Source organism: Musca domestica, unplaced genomic scaffold (assembly GCF_030504385.1).
Source record: "Musca domestica strain aabys unplaced genomic scaffold, Musca_domestica.polishedcontigs.V.1.1 5, whole genome shotgun sequence".
NCBI lineage: Eukaryota > Metazoa > Arthropoda > Insecta > Diptera > Muscidae > Musca > Musca domestica.
The window spans coordinates 25204407-25232310 of NW_026712346.1; the positions used below are offsets into that span (position 1 = coordinate 25204407).

At 33.2% G+C, this 27904-nt stretch overlaps 1 protein-coding gene across 9 annotated transcripts in view; it reads right to left on the reverse strand.

The window, feature by feature from the left end:
• Window positions 1-27904, reverse strand: part of LOC101888381 (uncharacterized) — a 77900-nt gene that overhangs the window by 11513 nt on the left and 38483 nt on the right. For 5 of the 9 annotated variants that reach the window (XM_011296342.3, XM_059128388.1, XM_020038624.2 and 2 more), the window contains 4 exons: window positions 19717-20191; window positions 18550-18611; window positions 7313-7469; window positions 6889-7124 (listed from right to left, as the gene is read on the reverse strand). In XM_011296342.3, the coding sequence (XP_011294644.1) occupies window positions 6889-7124; window positions 7313-7469; window positions 18550-18611; window positions 19717-19736 (475 nt within the window). In that variant the 5' untranslated portion in view covers window positions 19737-20191. The remainder of the gene's footprint in view (window positions 1-6888; window positions 7125-7312; window positions 7470-18549; window positions 18612-19716; window positions 20192-27904) is intronic. The other 4 variants (XM_059128387.1, XM_059128391.1, XM_059128392.1 and 1 more) reach the window with 2 other exon arrangements.

Below are 27904 nucleotides of genomic sequence, written 5' to 3' on the forward strand. Positions count from 1 at the left end.
GACCTGTCCATTCGCCGTCCACCCTAACCATGTTAACCCTTTAAAGGTCACAAAAATATGACATAAACAAAAAAATATTAAGGAGTTTAAATTTTGTATCCAATTGTGGGAGATTTTTCACTCGTTAAGACATACTTAATCCTTGATCTATTTAGAAAGAAGGACAATTCTTGGAATAAAATCGATTTTGGTACAACGATTTCAAAAAGTTTTGGATTTTAATTAAATGACATGATTTGAAAGACCGAAAATTTTTCACAAATATGGAATTTGTCATGAAACATTGCAATTCCTTAGAACCATGGTTCAATTATGTTGCAAACAGAAAAGAATTTTGACTATACAGGGTGAGATGAAAAAACTGCAACCAACTTCAGACTGCTGTCATTTCTAAGCCACTCATCCAACAGCTGTTAAAATTATTCCAGTGACAGCTCATTATATTGTTTACAAGCCTACAAAAACATTTTGGTGAGAATTTTCCAGAAAAAAAGTTATTCGTGATGGAATTCAAGCGTGATAGTGTGATTTCTTCATATTTGGCTGGAAAACCAGAAGTGGCTATCGTTAGAGCACTCGATCATTTAAATGTGAATGCATCTTTTGTGTCTCGTACCATCGCTAGTTACTCTGATACTGGTAGCGTAGACCGACGTTAAGGAAGTGGACGGAAGAAACAACTACATCAGCAGAAATGGTTCGAAAAGTAAAGAAGAGACTTAATCGAAACGCGCGTAGCTGTGGCCGAAATTTTTTTTTCCAAAGTGTGTTTTTTTTCCAAAAAGTGCAAGAACTTACACCGCAACAGAAATAAAATAGACTAGAGATCTAAAGAGTTGCTTCGCTTGGCCGAAAGTGGTGAACTCCCGAATTTGGTTTTCTCCGATGAGAAAACATTCGTTGTTCAACAGTTTGTAAACAAACAAAATTATCGTGTTTACTTGCAAGAGGTCAGCTGAAAATGTGCACCTTCGGTTGGCCACCAAAACTCAAGCGCGGGCCATGTTGATAGTGTGGGCCGCCATAACAACCGATGGTCGCTCTCCACTCGTATGAATCGACCGTGGCATCAGAATAAAAGCCGAATATTATCGCAAAAATATTCTGGAGGGTGTATTAAAGCCTTGGGTCCGCAAACATTTTAGCCGCAGACCTTGGACATTCCAACAGGACTCAGCACCATCGAATTCAGCACGCGCCACCCAAGAATGGTTAAAAAATGAGGTCCCTCGCTTAATTTCCAGCGCACATTGGCCACCAAAATCTCCGGATACCAATCCGTTGGACCACTGTGTCTGGAGTATTTTAGAAAGCAAGGTTGGCACTAAAAAATATCAAAGTGTCGATCACCTCAAGCAAGCTATTCGCCGGGAATGTGTCATAATACCGCAGAACAACATTCGGGCAGCGTGTAACGGTTTCATTGGCCATTTGAAGGCCATAATTCGCGCCAAAGGTGACCAATTCGAACAAATCTAAACTTGTTCTAAAATTTGATGCTATTTCCGACATTTTTTGCTTTTATTCAGTAAAATTTAAAAAAAATAAATAAAAATTATGACATTTGACTTTGTTCCAGTCTTTTTGTCTCACCCTGTATATTATTTTAAAATAGAAAGTGATGTTTCTTTTTCCACAATTTCTTAGGGTTTCTTTGAAGCATTGCAAGGCATGTATATACAGCTGACAACTAAACAGCATTAAAATTAAACATTTTTGGAATTTTCCTTTTACATTATTTATTTGATAGTCCAACAAAATTGAATTTTTTTTCTACACATCTAAATTACTGTTTATTTTAACATACTGTAGACTGATTTAGATATTAAAAAAGTTTTGATAACATATGTCATATGTATACAATTTTTTCAAATTTATACATTTGACAACATCTCATTATCGAAATCAATATTCATTAATCCATTGTGTACAAACAAAATCAAAAATGGCAACTGTTTTTTTATACATTGAAATTTGACAAAGTAAATTACAGAAAATGCAGAGCTGGGAATGCTAATTTGAAATGAGGTTACCTTTATTTCATTGTACCATGGTACAAAGTTTCTCGTAGTGTGTCTAAAGGTAATTGCGGCGATAAAATCAGTAAATATTTATTTATTGTCGTGAATTGCAAATTATTTTGGCTTTGTTATTATATAAAGTATTTTAATTCAACAAATACTGGAAGTGTTCTTACTGCAATTCATTTGGATAATGTTTTTATGTATTTGTGTGCAGAGTATTCATTTATCAAACACTATTTCTAAATTTCGGTTTAAGAAGTCTTATTTAAAAAATGGTATTTTTCAAATATATGCTGGAAATGGTGTAGCCTATACATCAAAAATATTATTTATAAAAATCTGTCTATTTGTAATATAGACTCGAATGGCGGTGTCCATACAACGCCATTGTGGCATATACAAAGATAACTACTTTATGCCCATATCTTTTGGATTGTATGTGGAAACGAGTTTGAAAAGTCATTGACTCCTTAGTGTCTGTTTTTTATTGTTTTACAACACTTTTATTTTATTTGTGCCGATAACGACAGTAACAACAACTTTGTCAACATATTATAAAAACAATATGAAAAAGTGTTTCCATATTTTAAAGTGCGTAACTGGGGGATGGTTACACCTTAATTTTCTGGAATTCAATATATAAACAATAATAAAAAGTATGAAGAATAATTGTATTACTTTGTGAAGAGGCTTTACGATAGCCCGCAACAATATTTGATATAATTATCTTTCAAAAATGCCTATCAGTTTCTCAACTCATAAAATACTTGCATATTATATGCAGGGATATGTTTGAGAATCACCGCCGTTCAGACAACAAATTTTTAAACCTGTTAAAAATTATCATTTGGAATGAAGTCTGGGTCTATCGCAGTCTCCTGCTTAAGATTTTTGAATTCAGAATGTAGTGTGGTTAAAATACATGAGTCATCATGTTGAATTAAAATTCAAATATCTAGTGGATCCCCGTAGAAATTTATTCAAAACAATGAATGCTACGTAACAAATCGGGGATTTACTTTCGTTATTTTCAAATTAAGTTATTAAGTAATTATTAATCATATAATCATATTAAGCTTATTGCAAATGTTATACAAAAAAATAATTACAAAATAAACTATAAAGGAATCATATGATTGGCGATCGGGTCACAAGTTATGGATAGGTATTTGTGCTCTGTAAAAACTTTTTTTTTAATTTAATTAAGAGAATTAAAATAAATAACATTAAACGTTAATCATTTGAAACGATAAAAAATCAGAAATATTTCTTTAAGTAATCATTCTTGAAGTCATATAATCTCAATGACTATTGACCAATTTCTCTCAACCTTTGCTCCATTGATTGATATTTGCATGCAAATCAGAACTTTTCCAATTAGCAAAACTTGTTTTCGATTAAAACAACACGTAAACGTATAAAACATATCTTCCAGACCCCAAATGCATAAATAGTATAGCAGACGATAAATGATAAATATTCAACAGGTTAATCCAAACAATTAGTTAGTTTATAATACTTTAACCAGAAATTCATGATTTTCTAATTTGCTATTTTTAATAATAAATTTTTAATAAAAAAAAATAATAATAATAGGATGTCTTAAAATTGTGAAAGTAAATACATCATAAATGTAAAGTATATGTGAACTAGTATTTCTGTGTCGTATTTGTAATTCTCCAACTTGAAATAAAAATGTATGTACCAATAAGGTTTCACAGAGTATTTAAGTTTTAAATAGCCACTTTCCGTCGAAACTTTATATTTTCAACAGCCGTCATCAGGTCAATTCCTTTGAAAGCAGAACGTCTTATAATCTTTGATGGGTTTTCCATCGAATCGACCTCCTTACATCTGGGATCTTACTTCATGTAACTCTTAAACATTGAAAACTTTATATTTTTTTTGTGCAATCCAAGGTTCCCAATTTTTTTACAATTTATGACAACATATCTTGGTCACAATTCAGAGATTGAAACTTGTTTTCAATGTAGTTGTATTTGTCAGAATTGAAGGTAGATTACAGAAAATGCAGAGCTGGATATTATTCGAAATAAAGCTAACTTGAATTAATTGTACCATGGTTAAAACTGAATTTGAAATAGTTTCATGTTGTTTTCTTTGTAATTCAAAATAATAGACATACATAAATACATATATAACCTAAGTATGCAATGTAATGTGTTGAGACAAAAAGAAAAAAAATGGATTTAAGTAGCAGCTTTTTTCAACCTCCTTTCTTCTTTTTACATCGTAATGGAACAATTTTCTAAAAATGAAACGCCTCCTTTCCTACATTTCAGAATGTATCCTTCTATAGAATAGAACATATACTATATGTACAATGTATACAATAACTAATTTTTTGAATATATTCTCAAAAGTGTTTTTTTATTTTAAATTACAATTCTTGCGGTTATAGTTTTATTCAAATGGCGGCCTCGGTAGCCTACACCATTGGTCCAATTAAGCACAGTATCGACCGTATTTCACCAATGGTTTCAGGAATATTGTCCTTTTGAGCGTCAATTGTCTCTGGCTTGTTGGTGTAACACTTATTTTTGACGACACCCCTGGCCTCGGTTGGCCATGCAGTAGCCTACAGCATTGGTCCCATTTTTAAGCACAGTATCGACCGTATTTCACCAATGGTTTCAGGAATATTGTCCTTTTGAGCATCAATTGTCTCTGGCTTCTTGGCGTAGAACTTATTTTTGATGACTTAGCCCGGTTTTGTCAACCGATATTAGCTATGCGGGTGATAACATACACAAATGAAGTTATAGACAACGAAAAGTTATTTTTGTATTTTTATCCAGGTAGCTCTCATCATGTTTTGCATAGTCAACGAGCTGATTTACGCGTTCAACCCACTCGACTTCGAAAACACATTTTATCGTTTTTCAAGAATTTCACTGGAATATTCCCACATTTTTCGATGTCACTACGTAGTTTTCACTTATCTTTTATTATGGAGGAATTTTCAACTGACAAATAACCTACAGTTTTTGTTATTTTTAATGTTTTAGAACTGAGTGACTTCAATATTTCCACTCAAATCCCTGAAACGATATAGACGACATCTGCTGATCCGATTTTTTCGAAGATAAACGGTGAGAGCATTTCGTTGTCTATATCATAGACAAATAAAGGTATAGACTAAAAAGTTGTCTCATCTGATATCTTCGAAAAAAGTGCTTCAATAGATGTCGTTCATGCTGTGAGAGAGCATAAGTCTATTCACTCAAGTCTCCCAAAATACGAAATATTGAATATTTTTTTCAATTAATATTATTTATCAATTGAATTAACCAACTGACATAAACCAACTATGTCGTGAAATATAAAAAATAGAACTTAAATAGCAGAAAAATGAATAGATTGTTTTCGAAGTCGAGTGACTTCACTAGCCCTGAGTGAGTTTACTGGCCCCAGATCGACCATAGTGACATCTGCCCGAAGGGGTAAATTTTAGAACTTTTTAGTCTATACCTTTATTTGTCTATGGTCTATATCTTCATTTGTCTATAGTGATAATGCCATCCTCGAAAACAGAGAGCGAAATATTGAGTGCAGCTTCGGAGGCGCGGCACGTGGTGCCGTTCTTTTGAAACCAAGTGTTATCCTTCCTTTCAGTTTTTTTCAAGAAACATTCGTTCAACACGGCCCGATTATCTAACGGTCATTTCTTTCTGATTTTTGAAGAAAAATTACCCAATTATGGATACTTCGGCTTCTCAATGTATGAGTGCGGAATTTCTGTGCCCCAAAGCTTACATACGCAGCTTACGATGCTACTTTCCCTCCAAAATTCGCAAAATACGCAAATTTTGAAAAAAATGTTGCTACATTACCATGACTTCCAAAGTAATGTCGAAATATTTGCCAGCATTGTTTAAGCGTTACACAACCACATTCGTTCAGCGGAAGGATAACATTAATTGTTGCTACTATTCAAATCGATCCTGATTTATGTATAGCTTGCATTTTGCATTTGGTATGAGATATCGATTAGATACAAGTCTGTAATTACCTCTGCCAAATGTTTAATTTCGCTTTATATTTCTTTTATAGATCCAATATATAAGTTTCTTCCGAATTCGTATGGAATGTAAATATTACTTTTTTATTTTAAATGTAATAAATTAATAAATACAGTTGAACATGTCCACCCTCTAATAGATTAGATAATTTGCAATATAATCAAAATCAGTTGGTTGTCCATAATTTATTTTTTAAAAAACATTGATTTTTACTCAATAATTATTTACATAAATATGTCTGTATATATGATATCTATAACTTATAATTAATTAATTAAACACAATAAACACAATCCTTTCGATTCCATATTCCACAGAGGAGATACAAACGACGAAAGTATAATATAAAAGCGGAGTTTCTTAAAACTAATAATAACGGCACAATGAACAAAACAAAAACGCAAAACTTAATCTTTGGCATAAAAAAAAACAAAAGTTACAGCTAAGAGACTACATTTTTAAAATTTAATACAGTTGAGGTTACAGTTTCATATATCTGCACATGGAGTTTTGTTTAAAACCTATACAGCGGATAGCCGGCACTTTAAGGTTGTGTTAATGTTGTGATACTTGTTTCAGTATATCATCGATATGTTACTAAGTCTTTTTGTTTAGTTTCTGTTTTTTTTTAAGTAAACATAATCAATATTTTTATAAAAATACAAAAAATAATACTTTTTTAAGTGGGGATTTTCGCTTGTCTCAGCTCAAATAGAATTTAACCTTTAAATGTGGCGTGGCATTGCCAGGTGTGTTCTGGCCACTGCCACCATTACTTGTACAATTGCTTCTGGGCAAAAACGGTGTAGATTCATTATTACCTTCCAAGCGACGCAGCAGACGATCTTGATCGGACTCCTTGGGTGTGGTGGGCATTTCCCGTTTCGGTGAGTGTATTCCAGCCAAATTCGGTTTCGTGCTGATACGATTCAATTTGGTCGGTTGATGATCCTGGAATATCTGCGAATTGGCAAAGACAGCAAGTATCTCAGGTCCCAGCATGGGTACATTTGTCTGCGTTTCTCGTCGATAATCTTCTTCGTGAATTTTGGCATTACTGTGTAAATGATTTGGTCAAATAGGCGAAATGTTAAAAAAATGGTATAAACAAATTAATCAATATGATGCGATGGCGATGGAAAAGTAAAGAAAAACAAACTTGTCAGTTATTCATTCTTTGTGTACATAATCAAAGCCATAATTATTAAGATAACTCAGTTTTGTGTGTAAAATTTCCATTAATACCTGAATAATCCCGATGAATGCCCCCTGCGCAACGGCTGATCAATAATGATTGAGGGCACTGTTACATTGTTGTTGTCCGCTGGCTGTATACGCCCCAGTACACTGCCATTCTTTTTTGAGGCAAGATATTCTTCATCATCGTCTGGATTATAATTGGCTGAAGGTAAGACGAAAAAAAAAATAAAATAAATTAATATTTGCATTAAAAGTTATATCAAAAATGATGATTGATGAATATCATTATTTGCAATATGATTTAATGCTATTTATACGATTTTTGGTTAGTGTTGTGTAGCTTTTATTGTCATACAGGAGAAAATTCAGAGGAGTTCATAGAAGCTTAATGCAGATTTCAAAAGTTTATTATATCGCATATTGACGAAAATATGAAAAATATATATATAAATATGAGTTCCAAAAATTGGGTTTGCCCTACAATATACGACAGCAACATATGCATTACCAGAAAGCCAACAAATATTGTGCTAATCCTATAAAATTTAAAAAGCAAAATAAGTTCTATCTTACGAAGTAATGAGTTACGACAGAGTGTACATGTATGAGTGCCCCAGCAAAATATCTCATTACCAAATGAAGGGAGGGAAGAGTACATATTGATAACAGTGACTGCTTACAAAACTGCATCCTTACCCCTCCAGATATTCGGCATTTAGACGATTGTAGCCACAGTTTTCCACGGAATTGTTCCAAACTTAGTATTAGGAATTTGTAATGGGTTTTACCTCTGGTGGCAGAACATCACTCCACGTTTTACAGTGGCCCACATATAACAGTACGGCCAGATTTTGGGTATTTTGTTGCTCTTAGCTTTCACGGAATTTTTCTAAATTTAGTATTTGGAATTGGTAACGGGTACTTCATCTGGTGACATAATATTGTAAATACATGCCTGCGTTTTCCTTTAGCGGCCATCTAACAGAAAACTGTCAGCGCAGGTTCACGTCTTCGTATATCCTTTATATAACGGTACCTCCCAATATTCGGTATTTTCATAATTTTAGCGACATTATTCTCCGGAATTGCTTCAATTTGGGTATTTGAAGTCCGTAATGAATATTACAGCCCAGAACAGAATATTGTCTGTGGAGGTCCACGTCTTCGTATAGCCCTCATATAACGGTCCCTCCCGATATTCGGTATTTTGATGATTGTAGCGACATTATTTTAAGTTCGTAATGGAAACTACATTCTAAGACAGAAAATTGAAAGGTCAACGTCTTCATATAGAGCCCATGTAACGGTACCTCCCTATTTTTGGTATTTTGGTGATATAAGCGACACTTTCACCGGAATTGTTTCAAATTTGGTACTTGAAGTTCGAAATGGATACTTCACCCTATGACAGAAAATTGTCCGTGCAGGTCCACGTCTTCGTATAGCCCCAATGTAACGATACCTCCCTACATTCGGTATTTTAATGATTTTAGCGACATTATTCACCGGAATTGTTTTAAATTTGGTATTTGAAGTTCGTAATGGAAACTACAGCCTGTAACAGAAAATTGTCTGTGCAGATCCACGTTTTGTTATAGCGCCCACATAATAGTACTTCCCTATATTCGGTATTTTGATGATTTTAGCTACATTATTCACAAATCTTTTTTCAAGTTTCGCATTTGAGTATTGTAATAGCTTATGACAAAAGTTGCCTATGTAGGTCCTCGTCGTCATGTATACCCTAATATAATGCTACATTCAATATGTTTAAGATTTTAACAGAATTTTTAACGGATTTTATTTTTTTTTTTTTTTTGGAAATTGCCAAATTCGCTCCAAATGGTAGAGGGTATTGAAAGTTCCGCCCGGTCGAACTGACATCTTTTTTACTTGGTTTTTATTAAATCAAATGCCAATTGAAGATTTGAATAGGGGAAGTATTTTTGTTTCCATTTTTTCATGACGAAGAATTTAGCCCCAGGATTCCTAATTTTGTAATTGGAGTCACTGCTGTCGCTTTTGGCTAAAGAAAGGTTTGGTTTGTATCGCATTTGTGTCACATTCATGTCATGTGAAATCAAATTTTTCAATATTCATTTATGATTTACATATGTTCTCATTTTTTAGATGACAATTTTTGGTGGAGTTTGAATAGGCGATTGTTTTTTAGCATCACTTATTTCTGTTAAAAATAAAAAGTAGTACTGATTCACTAACAATATTCTATCAAATTTTTGATTTGAAGTCTAAGTAAAAATTTTAATCACGTACAATCTCTATTAATGCGATGCTCTTAAACAGTATGAGATTGGAATGTATTTAAGGTAATATATTATATTGATATTCGTTATTTTTATTGATTTTCAGTCAATCATTTTCATAGGTCAGTGTACATCCAAATGATTTTTTTTAAATCTACTGCTGTTGCATAGCAAAAAAATGGTAAACAACAAAAAGTAGAAAACAAAGAGAGTTATTGTAAAATTTCCTAGCAATGATATATCATTATTATCGGCATGTTATTACGCATTATAAATGAAGAAAGCCGTTATTACTCATTCGGTGCCGTATTTGCCTCAAGGGTGTGCATTTATATGCAAAACATGCAGATATTTTCTTTCTCTCTTACATTGTATCTTTTGATAATAAAACAGAAAAAAATATTATTTTGCCATATGAAATTTACTGTTGCAGAATAACTCTTATCAAATTAAAAAATAAACGTTTGTCGCCTAAAACTAAGGAACGAAGAAAATATTGAAAATATGACACACATTTTCCGCCTAAAACTGGATAGAGAATTTAAATATTTGATTTTTTCAATTTCTGTCTTATCTAAGCGTCAACGTGTTAGCAATAAAAAACAATGACTGGAAATGTCATTAACAAAAGTACAAAAGTTGATTGATTTGGGATATTTACTATTGAAATAGACGTCAGTTTAGAAATATTTATGACTAATGAAATGTGTTTTATCGCATTTACAGTAATTGTTATTTATTCGTAATGAAAAAATCACCATATATAATTGACATGATGGTCAAGGACGTCATCGATAGTTTTGCGTCTTTTAAGCCAGTGGGCCAGATACTGTCTTTTCAACCATACTCTAAAAGGGAGGTGAACAACAATTCGCCCAAATATGGTTTGATTAAAATAAGCGTACACTTCCATAAGCGATAATGGTGGCCAAGAAGCATCTCTTTTATAGATTACTGCTATTAAAATTCTCCTGAGGAATAAAATTGCAATTTACTACGACTTTAAGCCAAAAGGCACTAAATATCAAAATTAGGTTAGTCTAATAGCTTTTAACGTAGTAGACAAGAAATTGACACTTTTTTCATACTCGCGGCAAGTATTTTTATAATTGCACTGTGTGTCTTAATATGTCTGGGTTGTGGGAGCTCCAAGTGTATTTGAAAGTACATCGTAGATCTAAGCCCCAGAAGAGTTTCGAGCTCTTAAGTCAAGCCCTTTTGAACCCATTTTCAATACTAATGATTCTGGATGTAATCCAAAGATGTCTTTTAAATTGAAAAACTCTATCCTAAATATGTATTATATCTATATCTAAAATTCTATGGGTACCTTTGTATAAAGTCGAAACTATAGGACCTTAAGCATGTTTGACACTAGAACCCAAAACTCCTTTTAGGTTTTTATATAAAAATGAGCAAATTGGGAAAATTTTCAAAAATATACAGAAGTAAACAAAGTTTTTTATTAACAAAAATTGATGTTTTTTGGAACATATTAAGTATACAAATTTCTTTTGTTCAGAGACTCGCAGTAAAATTTGATCTAGAATGATTTTGACTTTATGATACTCTACAGAATTTACACATACCAACTATGATCGTTTTTGAATGCGTGTTATGGCTTTATAGCAAGTATAATCAAAAGCCGAAAGGAACTAATATACAGGGTGAGATAAAAAAAACTGCAACAAAGACAAACGCCATAATTTTTACATTTTTTTTCTAATTTTTTTAAATGAAAGCAAAAAATGTCGGAAATAGCATTAACTTTTAGATTTAGATTTATTCGAATTGGTCAACTTGGCACGAATTATGGCCTTCAAGCGGCCAATTAAACCGTCCCACGCTGCCCGAATGTTGCTCTGCGGTATTTGGCCCATTCCCGGCGAAGCGCTTATTTGAGGTGATCGACACTTTGGTATTTACACAATAGTCCAACAGATTGGTATCCGGAGATTTTGGTGGCTGTTGTGCGCTGCAAATGAAGCAAGTCTTGAGTCTATTTTCTTTCTGATGTGGTGTAAGTTCTTGCACTTTTTGGAATTTCGATGGCTTTACTCCGAGCTCATTTTTCAATATTTGCCGAATGGAATATTGCGATATGTTCAGCTCACGAGCCATTTTTCGGCCACTGCGACGCGGGTTTCGATCAAGTCGCTCCTATACTTTTCGAACCATTTCTGCTGATGTTGCCGTTTTCTTCCGTCTACTTCCTTCACGTCGGGCTACGCTACCAGTATCACGGTAACGAGCGATGGTATGAGACACAAAAGATTTATTCACCTTTAAATGCTGGAGTGCTCTAACGATAGCCACTTGTGGTTTTCCTGACAAATATAAAGAAATCATACAGTCACGCTTGAATTCCATCACGAATAACTTTTTTCTGGAATATTCTCACCAAAATGCCTTTGTGCGCTTGTAAACAATATAATGAGCTGTCACTGGAATAATTTTAACAGCTGTCGGACGAGCGGCTTAGAAATGACAGCAGTCTGAAGTTGGTTGCATTTTTTCATTTTACCCTGTAATTTGGTATCTAAAACCGATCAATAGATATGTGCATAAAAAACCTAAATATTTAGGAGGTACCTCCGATTCTGATGCTATATCTCAAGTTTAAAGAGGAATTTAACCAAATTATATAGTTATGCTGTAATATAATTGGAAGTTTTCAGGAAAATCTGTTTTACGGTTTAGAGGCTATAAATTACAAACAAAACATACAGTCAAATGTACAAACATTTCCGTCTTTTATAGATATAGTAGTTCAATAATATCTCTGAAGACACTATAAACCATGAATATTCCAGAGAATTTTAATTGTTATTCTGTTTAGGCCACTTTCAGACGTAAACTTTGAAAACGCCGCTACATGCCGAATATCGGGATGTTTTGTTATATGGGGCTATATAGGTCCAATGGCTGTTACCCATTTAAAATCCAAATTCTAAAATCAAATAACTATTTTGGAAAATGAACTGAACTTATGAAAATACCCAGTACCGGGTGGCATCGTTATTTCGAAGACATGACCATTTTTCTGAAAGAAGTTGGAGGTTGAAAAGATTGAAAAATATTGAATTGAGATATGTTTCGGATGGATGTTTCAAAAAAAAAACAAACCAGAAGAATAATTTTTGCTAACAAACTTTTTGGAATAAAATTGTAATTGGCCACAAGGTTGCTGATTAACAGTTCTCAGTTGATTTTCGTGAATGTTCAAGTTATAATATGTTCTTGAATCCAATTAATTTTTTTTTTCCTATGCATCTGATGTTTGTCATTGAGATAATTTATCAAGTTCAGTTTTAATATTGCTTTTTTTAATCCCCTTTACCGTTTCAAGAGCTTTATTTAAAAAAATAATAATACTCATGTTAGCATCCTTCCTCCGTTGGCATACAAATATACAATATCATCAATTTGTATTTATTTTAATCATTAGCATCATTTGCAACAATCGTATTGTAATAATATTGGTAATATAAATTTGCATTCAATAATTCCATAAGAAAACATATATGTATGAGATGTGCGTAATTACAGCACTTTTAATCTGCATCATCATTGTGGGCCATTTTAACAGATTTGTTTTAATATTCATATACACGAGTTAATCATTCTGACCAAAAATATATATTGATTGCATGTAAGTTGGTGAATTGGTAAATAACCAGATGTGATGATTTGTAATACCGCCTTACTGAAGACATGAATTGCATTAACCCTTTGATGTAGGAATTTTAATTTTGTGGATGTCAGTTTTTCCCCCTGGTTAAGACAAATTAAAATACAAACAGAACAATGCGTAAAAAATTATGGCAACCATATTTATGAAAAATAAATTGATATTGGTAATGTCAGTTGATAGCTAAATCATATTATAAAAATATTCACGTACAGTCCAAATATGTACATTGTATTCTGTAACAGTAAATTATGGTAGGACATTAATTGAAATTATATTGCACACACACCCTTCTTATCAGAAATGTAAACATACATCAACATTTACAGTAGAATCCCGTAACTTCGTATACGAAAAGGACAAGCCATGTTTTATGAACTGGCGAGATTCTCATATGTGATGTGACAGATTAAATAAAAACAAAACAATGAGAATTTGATGCGATTATTGGTGTTGCAATTATCGGATTCATACTGTTTGTATAAAAATAATTCTTCCAGATATACAAAAATATTTTTATGGGTTAAGGTACAGCTTACAAAGCGGTTGGATAAAAATATTCGTCAGTGGTTATTCAAAATAACTTGAGCTTTTATTCATCCTATCATATTATCAAATAAATGTATTTATATCCTCTACGTCGGAATGGTTTGCAACATAAAGATTGTCATACAATTTGTGAGTGTTTAAAATAAAAATTATATACTCATTAAGTATATATGTATATTCTTGATCACCTGCAAGTAGGAAAATAATTTGCACGGCTTGTGCAAGATAACGGAACCCAACAGTCGCACATTAATCTTGTGATGTATTTGCAAAATATTGCTCAAGTTGGAAATTTAACCAAAATATTTATAATTTTTAATTATATTAAATATACAAATTCATAAAAATATCTGTTTCAGAAAAATTAAAGCAGAACTATTAGGCGTAGCATTGGAAATACCAATGGTGATGGTTCTTCAAATGAAGTAATAAATGAGAATTTTCTCCTCAGGGAATGGAATTCTCTGATATTTTGATTATATAAAAAAATCAGTAAGTAAAGGTCAAAAGTCGGGCGAGGCAGACTGTATGATACTCTACACCACCATTCGTATAAATTAGACCTCTCGTAACAAAATAATTTACATTGGGATTTTATGTGAATGCGTATCACTGCTTTACAGTCACTATTTGCGAACTATATCCAACTCTGCATCGATTTTAAACAAATTTAAAACCAAATAACATTGCTTTATAGTGCATTATATGACTTCGATAAAGAGTATGTTAAAAAATATTTATTGGAGCAAGAGAAATACCAGACCGAGTTTCATTGAAAATTCGGTTGAGTTTGAAAAAATATATCCAATTTGGACAATAACCGTAAAATCGGATGAAGATGTATATCGAAGCTACATAAAAATCTAAACCGATTTCGATAAATTTTGGCAAAGGTATTTTCGAGCTGAATCTAATGAAACATATGTAACGGAACTATAGCTATATCTGAACCGATTTTCACCAAAATTTAAAATACTTGCTTCTAGGCTAAATTCCATCGGAAGTGCAAACATTAAGTACATATGAGCTGACATTAGCCATTTGGTGCACAATAAACTTGATATATGATAAAAATATATATAGGATACGATCTCGATAAAATTTAACAGAGTTATTTTTGAGCTCCATATGTTATCCGGTACCATAAATATCATTCTTGTGGAGTACATATTCCGCATCTGAGGAACTTAAACCCCCAAAATCTGAAGTACTTCTTTTTAGTTTGAATTCATTAGGAAGTGCCAAAATTCACTCTGTTTGGTACACAATGAACCTGAAATCGGAAAAGGTATATATGGGAGCTATATCCAAATCTGAACCGATTTTGATAAAATTTGGCAGAGGTATTTCTGTATCTGGTATCTGGTAACAAATATCTTGCTTGTGGAGTGCATATTACGAATGTGAGGGACTTAAACATCAAATCGGATGAAACATATAAATGGGAACTGCAGCTATATCTGAACCGATTTTCACCAAATTTGATATATTTGCTTCTAGACTGAACTCGGTCCGATTTGCCAAAATTCAGGTCATTTGGACTGATATTGGCCATTTGGTGGACAATTAACCCGAAATCGGTTGAAGATATATGTGGGAGCTATATCTAAATTTAAACCGATTCGCACCAATTCGTCCTTGCGCCAACCAAATTTGTTTGGAAAATGTCATCTCAATCGGATAATAAATTTTTGTTTACAAAAATACATGGACACACGGTCAGACGGACTGAATGCATAAATCAACTCAGAAAGTGATTCTATGGAGATCCTCAGAAGTAGCTATGAGTCTATCTCGCTCTTTCTCCATGTTAAAAACAAATGCACAAAGACCTAATACCCTTATCACTATGTGGTGTAGGGTATAGCAATCTCTGAGATCGTCGCCACCTGAAGGACAATATTATGGACCGACCAACGTAAAGAAACTTATGTTTCTACCTCTTCAATAAAGACTAAAAGTCCAGTTTTCTTCCTCAAATTCGAAACATCCATGTAACAACAGTTCCCGGAGCGTATTTCTGTCTTACGTAGTTTTTTGATTTAATTTTTTATCGCATTTCTACAGGTTTGTCAACAGCCAGTTCTAACGCATTGTATTGTATAAGTGATAAAAATATATTGAATTGTACACACCCTGTATTATTTATTTCTGAAATTTATCTTGTTTTTTTTTTTCAATGTCGTAAACACATATTTCAAATAAAATTAATGTGCAACGAGTTTTGCAATGTTTTTTTTTTTTCAAAATTAAAATGGTTTTTTGAGGCCTGTTAAAATATTGGCTTGTTCTGCATTATAAATTATAGTCAATTACTGTAATACATTTCTTACCATCATATAAATTTGCAATTAAATAAATACAACACCTCATTCTGAAATAAGCAAACCTGCAGGAATGTTTTCTACTTTTTAGGATATATAATGACAAATTGCATCAATTCGTTTAGCAAATGCGACGATTAACCGCGATTTATCCATCCTTTCTCACTTCAGACTACCATTCTCGAATTAGAGCATTTCTACTACAAACAAAACCAATGGCAGCTTCATGCTGCACTGAAATTCAAAATCAAATAGTGCCATCGATTTTGATCTAACGACTTTTGGTTTTAAAAAGTTTAAAATTCTTTTTCGATTCGATGCGATGAGGTCATTAATTATTGGACGAGTTTTCATTATTTCAATACAACCAATTTTATTCATAATTTTATAATTTACCCACAAACAAGTCAAACAATTAATCTTATCATATGTTTGAAGAGGATTGATTGTAAGGCGAAAAATTGCTCCCATACAAGTTACTGCAATTTCTCAAAATGGTTTAAATTCTTAACTGCTTCTAAATATGTTATATTCTCAAATACTTAAAAAATAACAAGTTTCAAAGCAGTAAGTTCGGTCGACCCGAACATTGAATACCCTCCACCATTTGAAAGGAATTTGCTAATTATCAAAAAATTCCTTTGAAAAATACTGATAAAATCATATAAGTACGGGAGTTGTCGTTATATTGGTGTCTATACGAAGACGTGAACCTGCATAGACAAATTTTGTCATAGGCCACTACAATATTCAAATACGAAAATTGAAACAATTCCGGTGAATAACATCGAAATTCGGAATATTGAGAGGTACCTTTTTATGGGGGCTATACGAAGACGTGGACCTGCACAGGCTATTTTCGGTCGATTAAATCATCAAAATGCCGGAGGTACCGTTCTATGAGGGCTTTACGAAGAAGTGGACATGTGGGAGACTAATCATGAAAATACCGAATATCTGGAGGTACTACACTAAAACTCAGACCTATAATAACAGTTCTATGCACGGATGTTTCTTACATATAAGGAACACATACTGCCAATTTACAGTAAACTTGGGTTGAAATTGTGACTAAAACACCCAATGAACGTGAAACTCTACACAGCCAATTTTCAATACCAAAGTACTGAAAAACAAACACACATCTGAGAAACATTTTATCAAACTACTTCATTTCGTTTGGAATCTAGAATGATTTACCCAGACGGACAGAAAGAGATGAACGGACATTGTTATATATAATTTTATGCTTATGAAGAATATGTGAGGTCTAAAATGTATATATTGAGGTGTTACAAACGAAATGACAAGCTTAATATGGTATAAAAATGCATGATTAGTGTAACATGAGAAAATCCAAGCAAAGCAAGTGCTAGTAAAATAGTTCTATTAATTCTTAATACCTTTCAAAATCATTGCGAGCGTGGGGTGCAATTAGCCCCAAACAAAACTTTTCCATGTAAAATACAAAAAATGTCACAAAATAAGAATTTCGGAGAGGGACCATATCTCAAGCCTGCGTACGTCCCTGGTAAGACAATTAATCTGAAAATTCTTTTGTAACAGATCTTAAAAAAAAGCATTTTTATAGATTACAATGTCCTTTTACGGAAAACAGGCATTTCATTCTCACGATATTTAGTTAAAATCCACTCGGGCATATCGGCAATCGATGTGTGTAAATATAGAATGCTCATATTAATTTCTCAAGTCACCCTTAATACTATTGGTGTATTACCATAATCGTAGAAGTGTGTGGACAGTAAAAGTATCAAAAAGATATACTCAAAAAAGATCACAAAAATTTATGATAAAACACAAACAAGGGTTAGAATGGAATGTCGAAAACACAACACTTCGCTACCTAAGCGCTAGGATTTGGAACATTGTGTAGATGTGCCATAGATCACGTAAACACAAAAAAGGTAAACTACCACGGCGACGGACAGACTTTATTTCAAGATTCCACAACTGCGTCACAAAATAAACAAACGATACATTCCAACATAGCACTGCGATCGTCTACACATCGCCAGTGCGCGCTTGCGCCGCTTCTCATACGCGAAACGTGTCTGGCAATTACATAAATTATACGTGCATACTATTTTACGAATCACAGACAGCGCATACTGCAAAGTATTAGCCAATAAAATTATATTGTTATATCAAAGTTATCATTATTATTATTAATAAATGCAAATAGACATAATTCACGGAAGTGTCTAAAAAATTTGCTCATTTTCTTAATAATCTATGCCAAAAAAACAATAATAAAAGCACGCAACAACACAAATGTGTTTATTTGTTACCTTAATTGGAATAATGAAGGTGATGGATGAGTGAGTGACTGACAGGCTGGATGTATGGATGGGTGCTGGTGTTTAGTCAACGACAATTCGCGTTGCTCTACGTATGTATGTGTACTTTAATTTACTGATATTAGTAAGTACTTACCAATTGTTTCATCGTAGCAAAATTTTTCCTCGAAACAATTCCAATAAAAATCTTCCCAGCAACTGAAAAAAAATTAGCAAGATATTATATTTCATAAAATTAACACTTATTTTAGTTAAAAAAACAAACAAATTACGGTAGCAATAGCGTACATCGACTCAGGCCAAAAAAGTAAAATCCTCCAAAAACCCCAAATTGATCGCCAAATTGCCTTCATCAATTCAATCAATTTATTACAATACGTTTACTGTTTACCGGTTTGAATTAGCCCAACAGATTTAAATTGTCAATCCCTTTGAATATACTTCAAATTAATCCTCATAAAATAAGTTTAACTTATAACTTATTTTCAAACTTATCAAAAGTTATGTATCATCTACGCAGAACGCAATGAAAAATATTGTGGGACAGACGAGAATTGAACGTAAATATATATAGTACTATTGTACACTAATTTTAAAGTCCTGTATTATTGTATTATTTAACCTCGATCAAGCAAATTGAAAACGTTATTAATTGTGTCAACGTATTTTCTAAAAGAAGTTTGAAATGCATCTAAGATGTTATATGTTCTATCATTATTCAAAAGCATAAAGATTTAAATGTTAAAAACAATGAGAGAAACTCTCTGTAGTTGCTAAATTAATGGTTATTCTAACTGCCTATGGGGCGAAATTAGTATAGATTTAGATGTGTAAATCATTGTATGGATATACCCTTTTTAATGAGGCGGAATCAGTATGTATTTTTCCCTAATAAAAAAATTGATTGAAAAAAATTGTAGTGTTTAAATATAGCTACATTTCATTTTTGATTTTTTCCAATACAGAATATAGCTCCCACCATTCTTTCCTAAGCGTTGTTTAATCTAGCTACTCGTTTTTCCATGTTTTACTTTCACAGGACATTTTGAGATTGTTTCTGAAAAAATAAAATAAACCTTTCTTTTATATTTAGCTCTGTTCCAGAACCTGCAAGAATCTACTAGCTTTGTATTTTTGTGCCGATATCATAAAGGGAAAATTGGTTATCGTAGTAAAAAATTGTACCTTCTTACATTTTAGGAACAGAGCAAGCGAAAATTTCTTAGAACTTCATCACGATGTAGGCTATTACATTGTCCGTATTTTCCCTATATATCTAATTATTTAGCTTTCGTTTACTTACTTTTGACAGCAGCGGCACATATTTACAGATGAATACTGGAACAATTCCAAAGGTAGTTGTTGAAAATGCCGAACCCGCTATGGGTTGTTTACATTCAAATAACTTGTTGATCTTTCAATTTTTGTTTCTTTTTTTCACTTTTTAATAAAAGCGATGCGCAAGATATTCAACTATTTTTGTGCTGAAAGAGGCACATGCACGTTTAAATTCGGCAAATTGTTATTGCATTCGTTTATTTCTTACTAACGCCCAGCTGTGGGGTTGGTATTTTCTGTTTAACTTGTTTTGTTACCCGATTGTTAATCGTGTTTTAATCAGCAGCTAATGCCGATATGAGTTAACATCTAGTTTTCATTTATGTTGTTGTTGCTTTTGGTTGCTCTTTTTCGGTTTTTGTTTTCTTTTATCTGTTTGATTTTTTTTTTCTGCGGAGTATTATTATCGTCGACTGAAGCGTTTGAGGTCTCATTTAACTCTAAATGACAGTATAAATCTCAGTATGGTTCATAGCGAAGAAGACCGACCCCGTCACAGTGATGTGCGCTCCGTTGCGAGCGTAAATGTTTACTGAGCCCAACACACACACCATAAGCAACCAAACAGACTGCCAGCCAGCCAGTCAGCCAACCAAATGATCGGCAAAAGAGTAGGTACTTAAAGAATACACCCGGTGCTCATTAAAGAGAGTAAGAAAAATTGCTGAACGCTCACTTAATGATCCTCCAATGGGGCATTACTCAAAGTAAGTGCAGCTACCCCGTCATTTAAAATTGGCCAAGATTAAGAACGTGACTATTGCTACTGTTTTCCCCTTGGCCTTTTTAACTGTCAAGAGACGAATTTTAATTTACATGAATGTGCAAAAAAAGTGTGATTCAAATAATTAACAAACTATTTACATGTCAACACCTGTTTACACATTTTCAGGGGGAAATCGGAGAGTTACGGGTGTGGAGAAATACACGAAGAATTGTCTTCAGTAAACAGAGAGGAGAACAAAAAGTTAATTGTTCAAATACTCCAGAGAGTTGAAAAATGGTAATTTCTGGAGCGATCGTTGTTCACATTTGCTGACTTGAACATATTCTGCCATTGAACGTTTTTTGTATTCGGAATATTTCAAGTGAATATTATTCTTCTAAATTTACAAATAAAATAATATGACGTTGTAGCAACCGACTACACTCACATTTATCACTAAAAAACAAAAACACCGGAATTATTGGCAAAGTATCTTCACAAATTCCATTCCTTAACAGTGCCAGGCTTGCCAAATGAAAACATTTTGTAACAATGTTGGTATAGAAGTTGTAATGTGGGATTTATGGAGTAAATCTAAAGGCAAAAGAAAATTATCGGTCACAAGAAATTAGTTTAAAATTTTTATGGAGTCTCAGGGAAATAAGTTGAAAAATAGAATCTGAGATGTTGTCCGACAAATTTATGGAACAAAAAAATAACGATTTCAAGTGATTGTTATTGAAAATACGAAAATGTGTCTAATAGGTATTTGGATTTTGCAAAAATATGACCGAAACTGCGTTGCTTTTCTGATGGAAAATATTAGCGATATTTGGCGCGTCCGTTTGCTCATCAGTTTGTAACAATTGTTACTAGATTTTGTTCGTTTCGCTGAAAATTAATTGTATTCAAACAAGTGACCTGAGTTATACAAATAGGAAATTATTATGAAATTGTATTTTTAGGTAAGGTTCCACACAAGACGTAATGAAACCCTTTAAAAATTAAAGTTTTGGAATTTAATTTTCACAACAGTACTATTACCAAAACTTGGAACTATATAGAAAATTTTTGTTAGAGGAAGAAGTGTTCTTTACAAATGTTAAATATCTGATTGTAAACAATTATGTGAATCCGACCTTGAAATGTGGTTGTTCTTTTCACATTAAAAGCAAAGGTGGGGCTAGATTCTTGTTCTATGAAAATATGAAATGAAAAATATTGTCTTTATAACATTTTTCATTTGACATTTCCTTCCTTTATTAACGTTTTCATTTCACATTTTCATAGAACAAGAATTGTTTTTCGATTATATTTAAGATTTCTTCAATTTATCTTTTAACTCGATTGCTACTTTTTAAAACACAAAAACTTGGGTTCGATCTTAAAACAAACTAAGATATATTGGACTGGTGCACCTCCTAACTCAGCCATGTGAATTTTGAAAGCAATTATGTGTTCAGATTAGATTTTCAAAATCAAAAGTTACCTTCATGGTACAATTGATTCAAGGTAACCTCATTTAAATAATAATATCCAGCTAAGCTTTTTTTTGTTATTAACCTTGTCAAGGTTGACTTTATAGAAAGCAGTATCCCATACCTGATTTGTGTGACCTGATGATGCATTGCATTTCTGAGTCTAGATTTAGACTAGTTTTAGGTTCTGATACTTTTAAAGAAACATTTTTCTCTCAAAGTGATTTTGACCGCTTAAACTGCTCTATCATAGAAATACGAAATGCGTAAGAAAACATTTTTTGATCTTCTTAGTTTTACACATGGCAAGGTAACTCTTCCAAGCAGGTGACTAACGAATCTAATGCCAAAATGCATTATTGTGATTGATATCACACAACAAAATATACTCAAATTGTCAAAATAATGTAAACAAATTTTGACATTATATCTGATTTTTAAAATTTGCCAGAATACCTTGTTATAGTGCCATGGTTCTACAGTATCCTACTAAACTCTATTATATGTTTTAAATAGACAATATTACATTCCTCTTCTTCTAGTAACATTTGCGTAAATGGCAACCCTTATTATACAACTTCATTCATTATAGACTTTGTCGTGGGATATTCAACTTGTTACTCTTGTCGTCAGTTTACTTTCGTGTGAGCACCACAATCGCATGGTATTGTTGTTTGGTGTTGGACGTTGTTCAACAATCCGTCATTGGTATCAACAGTTTTCTTGTTGTTGTTGTTATTGATGATGGTCGGTTCGTCTTGTTTGTACGGTGGTGCGACGGTATGGTGTATGGGTCGTTTGGTTTCACTGCTGTCGTCTGATAAAAAGACAAAAAAATAATGCTGAGTTTGCATTTTGATAAAAATAAAGGTATTTTTTGTTATACTCAGAAATCGCACTCTCAGTTATAATGAATACATTGATAGAGTCAAAGAGAGTTTTTTTTATGGAGTTGCCAGAGAGTCAGACACTAAAAGTTTACATATAAGCGTTACTCCCAAAAAAATTATGTCATTTTTAGATCATGGTGGAAATAAACTAGGACTATTATGATACTCCGAAGTCGTATCGACCTTGAATCCAGCACTTTCCAATGCTGACGAAATTACTGATGGTGGAAGAAGTTTCTACATGTCGAGAGTTATAACTTCTAATCTGGAAAACTCCGGTTTGAGTTTCTAGTTTATAGCCTAGATCAGCGTCAATGTCCCGTAATAATGTTGTTGCAAAATGGTCAGGCTTTATCCCTTTATTGTTGTTTTTATAAAAACAACGTTTGTTTATTAGTGGAGGTAATGTTTACCAGGGGGTAAGGCAGGGAATACCTAGGTTTCGGAAAGAGCCACCAATCCTCGTCAGTTCCCTTGTTTTTTGTCTGGAATATTTTCCCCAGAAGTTAGTCATTTTAAGTTCGTAAATGGGTAATTTCGGCCCACGTTTTCTTCTAGCCGCCATATAACGGTACATCACAATATTCGGTACAATTCCTAAGAGAATTGTTTCAAATCGGCAGAATTCGTAATACCTCCCATGGTACAATAATTAGAATGTAGTGCAAATTAATGTTCAGCCTGTTCCACGATATCGAAAGAACACGTTTGCATGCCTTTTACACGACCAACAGCTAATTTCCGTTCCACTAAAATCTATCAGATCGAAAAATGGTACGAACGAACGAAAACGTAAAAATAATAAAGACAATTATAACATTTCAATAATAACATCAATATAATGCGGGCACTAGCTGATTATATGGAGGAGAATCCTGAGTTCGCTAGAGAAGTGCCTATATTTGGAAGCAGCAGACTCCTTCACATCATCCATAAAATATGGGGCAACAGAAATATTAATTTATTATTTTTTTTTTTTAACAGAAATAAATTGAGCACAATCTTCGGGAAACTCGGAATATTATTTTGTTTGTTAATTTATAATTTGTTTGTTTAAAACTGAACTGCCAGTTCAGGCAGAGCCAACTTACGTATTGTTGTATTTTTTACAGCTTTCAAATCTGTAATGTTGGCGCTATACAGGTCCACGTTTTCTCTGATATTCAGTTATCTGATGATTTTAACCACATTTTTAGCGGATTTTTTGAACATTTAGTATATAGAGTTCCGTCAATCTCTTGTGACAGTAGATTGCCTGTGTAGGTCCATATTTTCTTATCTCCCCCTATAGCGGAACCTCCAGACACAAATTTGTACAAATTCTCTACAAATTTGTTTTAAATTTGGTATTTGAATCTATAAATAAAAGCTTCTCTAGTAGGAAACTGCTTATGTAGTTTCTTGTTTTGGTGTAGCCCCATATTACGGTACCGCCAACTTTATTGATGACTTCAACAACAAATTTGCATAGAACAGCAGACTTCTTCTGTTGGAATAACAAATTTAAGAAAGTGTACATTTTTTAATTTTGGAACCATTTTGGACCAGTCTTCTATCTAGGTAGGAATCTTATTTTGACCAGCTAGTTTCAGCTATATTTTTGTGCAACAATTTTTTTTTTTTAATTTTGTCCCAAAATGTTCTAATAATAAAAAAGGACTATCATAACTATTTGGCAAATGAGACTACATATCTAATCTACCATGGGTTCACTGTTGAACTAACGAATAAACTTTTGCTTTATAAGACGATCCATCTCTGTGGAACTCCAAGCTGCAGCCGCTGGGATAAAAAATGTCTTAGGAATCAGAAAGGGTTGCATTGACTAGTTGAAATTTTATATTGGAAATAATATTGGGTTATGACATTTCATTTTTTAAAGAGTCGAGGTTTTTTTTTTTTCTTTGGTTTACTCCGATTCCGTACCAAAACCCTGATTTAAAAAGGAAATTATAACAGAAAAAAAGTTAATCGTGATGGAATTTAAGCCGTGGTACTGGTAGCGTAGCCTGACGTCAAGGAAATGGATGGAAGAAAACAGCAAGATCAGCAGAAATGGATCGAAAAGTAAGGAAGCGACTGGATCGCAACCCGCTTGGCTCGTGAGCTGAACATATCGCAATATTCCATTCGGCAAATATTGAAAAATGAACTCAAGGTAGAGCCATTGAAATTCCAAAAAGTGCAAGAACTTACACCGCAACTGAAAAAAATAGACTCAAAAGAGCTAAAGAGTTGCTTCGCTTGGCCGAAAGTGGTGAACTGCCGAATTTGGCTTTCTCCGATGAGAAAACATTCGTTCTCCAGCAGTTTGTAAACAAACAAAATGATCGTGATTACATGCCAAAGATGTTCACCTTCGGTAGGCCACCATAACTCAAGCGCCGGCTATGGTGATGGTGTGGCCGCCACAACAGCCCATGGTCGCTCTCCGCTCGAGGCATCAGAATAAATGACGAATATTATCGCGAAAATATTCTGGAGTGTGTATTAAAGCCTTGGGCATACAAATATTTTGGCCGCAGACCTTGGACTTTCCAACAGGACTCAGCACGCGAAACCCAATAATGGTAACAAAATGAGGTTCCTCGCTTCATTTCCAGCGCACAATGGCCACCAAAATCTCCGGATACCAATCCGTAGGATTATTGCGTCTGGAGTATTTTGGAAAGCAAGGTTGACACTAAAAATACCAAAGTGTCGATCACCTCGAGCAAGCGCTTCGCCGGGAATGGGACAATACTGCAGAGCAACATTCGGACGCGTGTGACAGTTTCGTTAGCCGTTTGAAGGCCATAATTTGTGCCAAGGATGACCAATTCGAACAAATCTAAATTTATTCTAAAATTTGATGCTATTTCCGACATTTTGTGCTTTCATTCAATAAAATGAAAAAAATGTACAAATTATGGCGTTTGACTTTGTTGTAGTTTTTTATATCACCCTGTATGTATATGAATGAAACTTCACAGTTGAACAAATTAAATCTTGTCAGAGCACACTTTTTTCTATGCTAAAAATAGACACAAATAACAGAGAAGATTGCATTATTTTTGTTTGGTTGGTTGAAGCTTTCAATGCGTTTAAATGCCAATCCCAATTTAAACAATAGTAATTTCGTGTGGCAACGTTACTGTTGAATAATAAAATCTTATCCATTATATGGTGAGTATCAATACTGGTTAGTATTTGTGGTCAAGAAATGTTAACTGCTCTCCGAAGTGTAACATATTTTTAGGCTTAATCAATAAAGTTGATAAGTCATCTTTGAACTGTTGTATCGTGTTCAAACAGAACTGCAGATAGTTACTCCAGTATTTCTGTTAATCAGATAAGAAACAAATTTCAAATTAAACTTTCATTGTAATTAATAAAAACGAACAAAGTACAAATATTATTTCATCTTGAATGCCATTGCAAAAATACCTATGCTTTTAGCAATAAATCGCGAACATTAAACATATTTCCTCTTTCTCTAAAAAGATGATTAATGCAAATTGTTCTGAACAATAGATCAAACAATGAAACATTTCACATTAATAGGAAGCAGCAAAACCTTCATTGTTACCTGTTTTATGGCATGACGAGCCAACGGATTGATTATCATTTTTTACAAATCTTTGTTTCAGTACGATTTAATGAATTCCAGTGAATTTCTAATGTGAATAATAAAATTTCCAACAGTCATTGGGTAATAAATTTGAATTTTAAAAATAACATGTTCGAAGTTGCAACACCATTTCCATGGTGTGCTAACAAACCATAGACGACAAGATTTGAAAATTGTTTTTATAAAACAAGTTTAAAACACAATCCATGTTTATGTTGTTTTAAACGTCATGCCATTTGCATTTAATATTTATGACATTTTGAACAAATTATGCGAATTAATATGCAAGTCATTCGACTTCTATTAAAAATATTAATTATTTATAATACGTTTTTAATTGGTTAACAGGTGATGAGCCATTGTACAATTTGCTGGGATATTTTTATATGGAGAGTATATATCGTAGTGTTGCAAGGTATAGAAAAACTTTCTATTGAAAATATACAATTAAAAATTCTATGTCAAATTTGAAAAAATCGCATGCGATACAAAATATGACAAAAATTTAAAAAATGTTAAATGTGTTCTCTTACAAGAGACCATTCTGAATTGATGAGAATTGTGAAATTCAGAGCAGAATAACTAGATCTATAAGAAGAATAACTAGATCTTTTTCTTTTACATATATATTGTACCTATTTTGCTATATATTCCATATCTTGGCATTCAGCATCACTGTAATGCTCAGCCCTGAACTCCGACTTCATGCTAAATTTCGCGTAAATTGGCTTATAATTGTGGCCTGTAGAGCAACTGCAGAATCATGATCTTTTTTTTGTTTTGGCCCATTTCAACCCCTAAATATTTTGCAATCATCTCCAAAAACAATAGGCTTCCATTCTGAGCCTAACCCAACTTTCATTTTCAATTTCGTGGATCGAACCATAATTACGACCGTAGCGTGATTACAAATTAACGTGGATATATGGACGGACGGGCATACATAACTAGATCGACTCAGCTCGGCGAATAGGAAGATTCCCATATGGCGGACATATATTTCGATGTGTTACATAATTTTTGGTCCAATCAAACTCATCTCCAACACATATTTTAGGGTATAAAAATTATACATAATTTCTTAATCATGACGATTCGACAATGCCCGTCCGTCTGTGAAAATCTCTTACGCTTTTGGACAGAGCGAGGTATTTTATGAAAATGGTATTTTTGGGTGCACTATTGGGACATATATTTCCACACTTTGTCATAGGCCCCTATGAAAATGGTATTTTTGGGTTCGCTATTGGGACATATATTTCCACACTTTGTCATAGGCCCCTATGAAACGGCGCCATCCTCTTAATGGTATTTTTGGGGTTTCAGTCATATTTTTGAATCGAATCTGTTATAAATCGACAGTATGTATTTCCAGAGGGCAGAATATATCCTGGCAAAGAAGTGTCATTGTGGGCCCAAATTGTGTATCCACATAGGTAACAGTACCTCCCGATATTGGGAATTAAGAT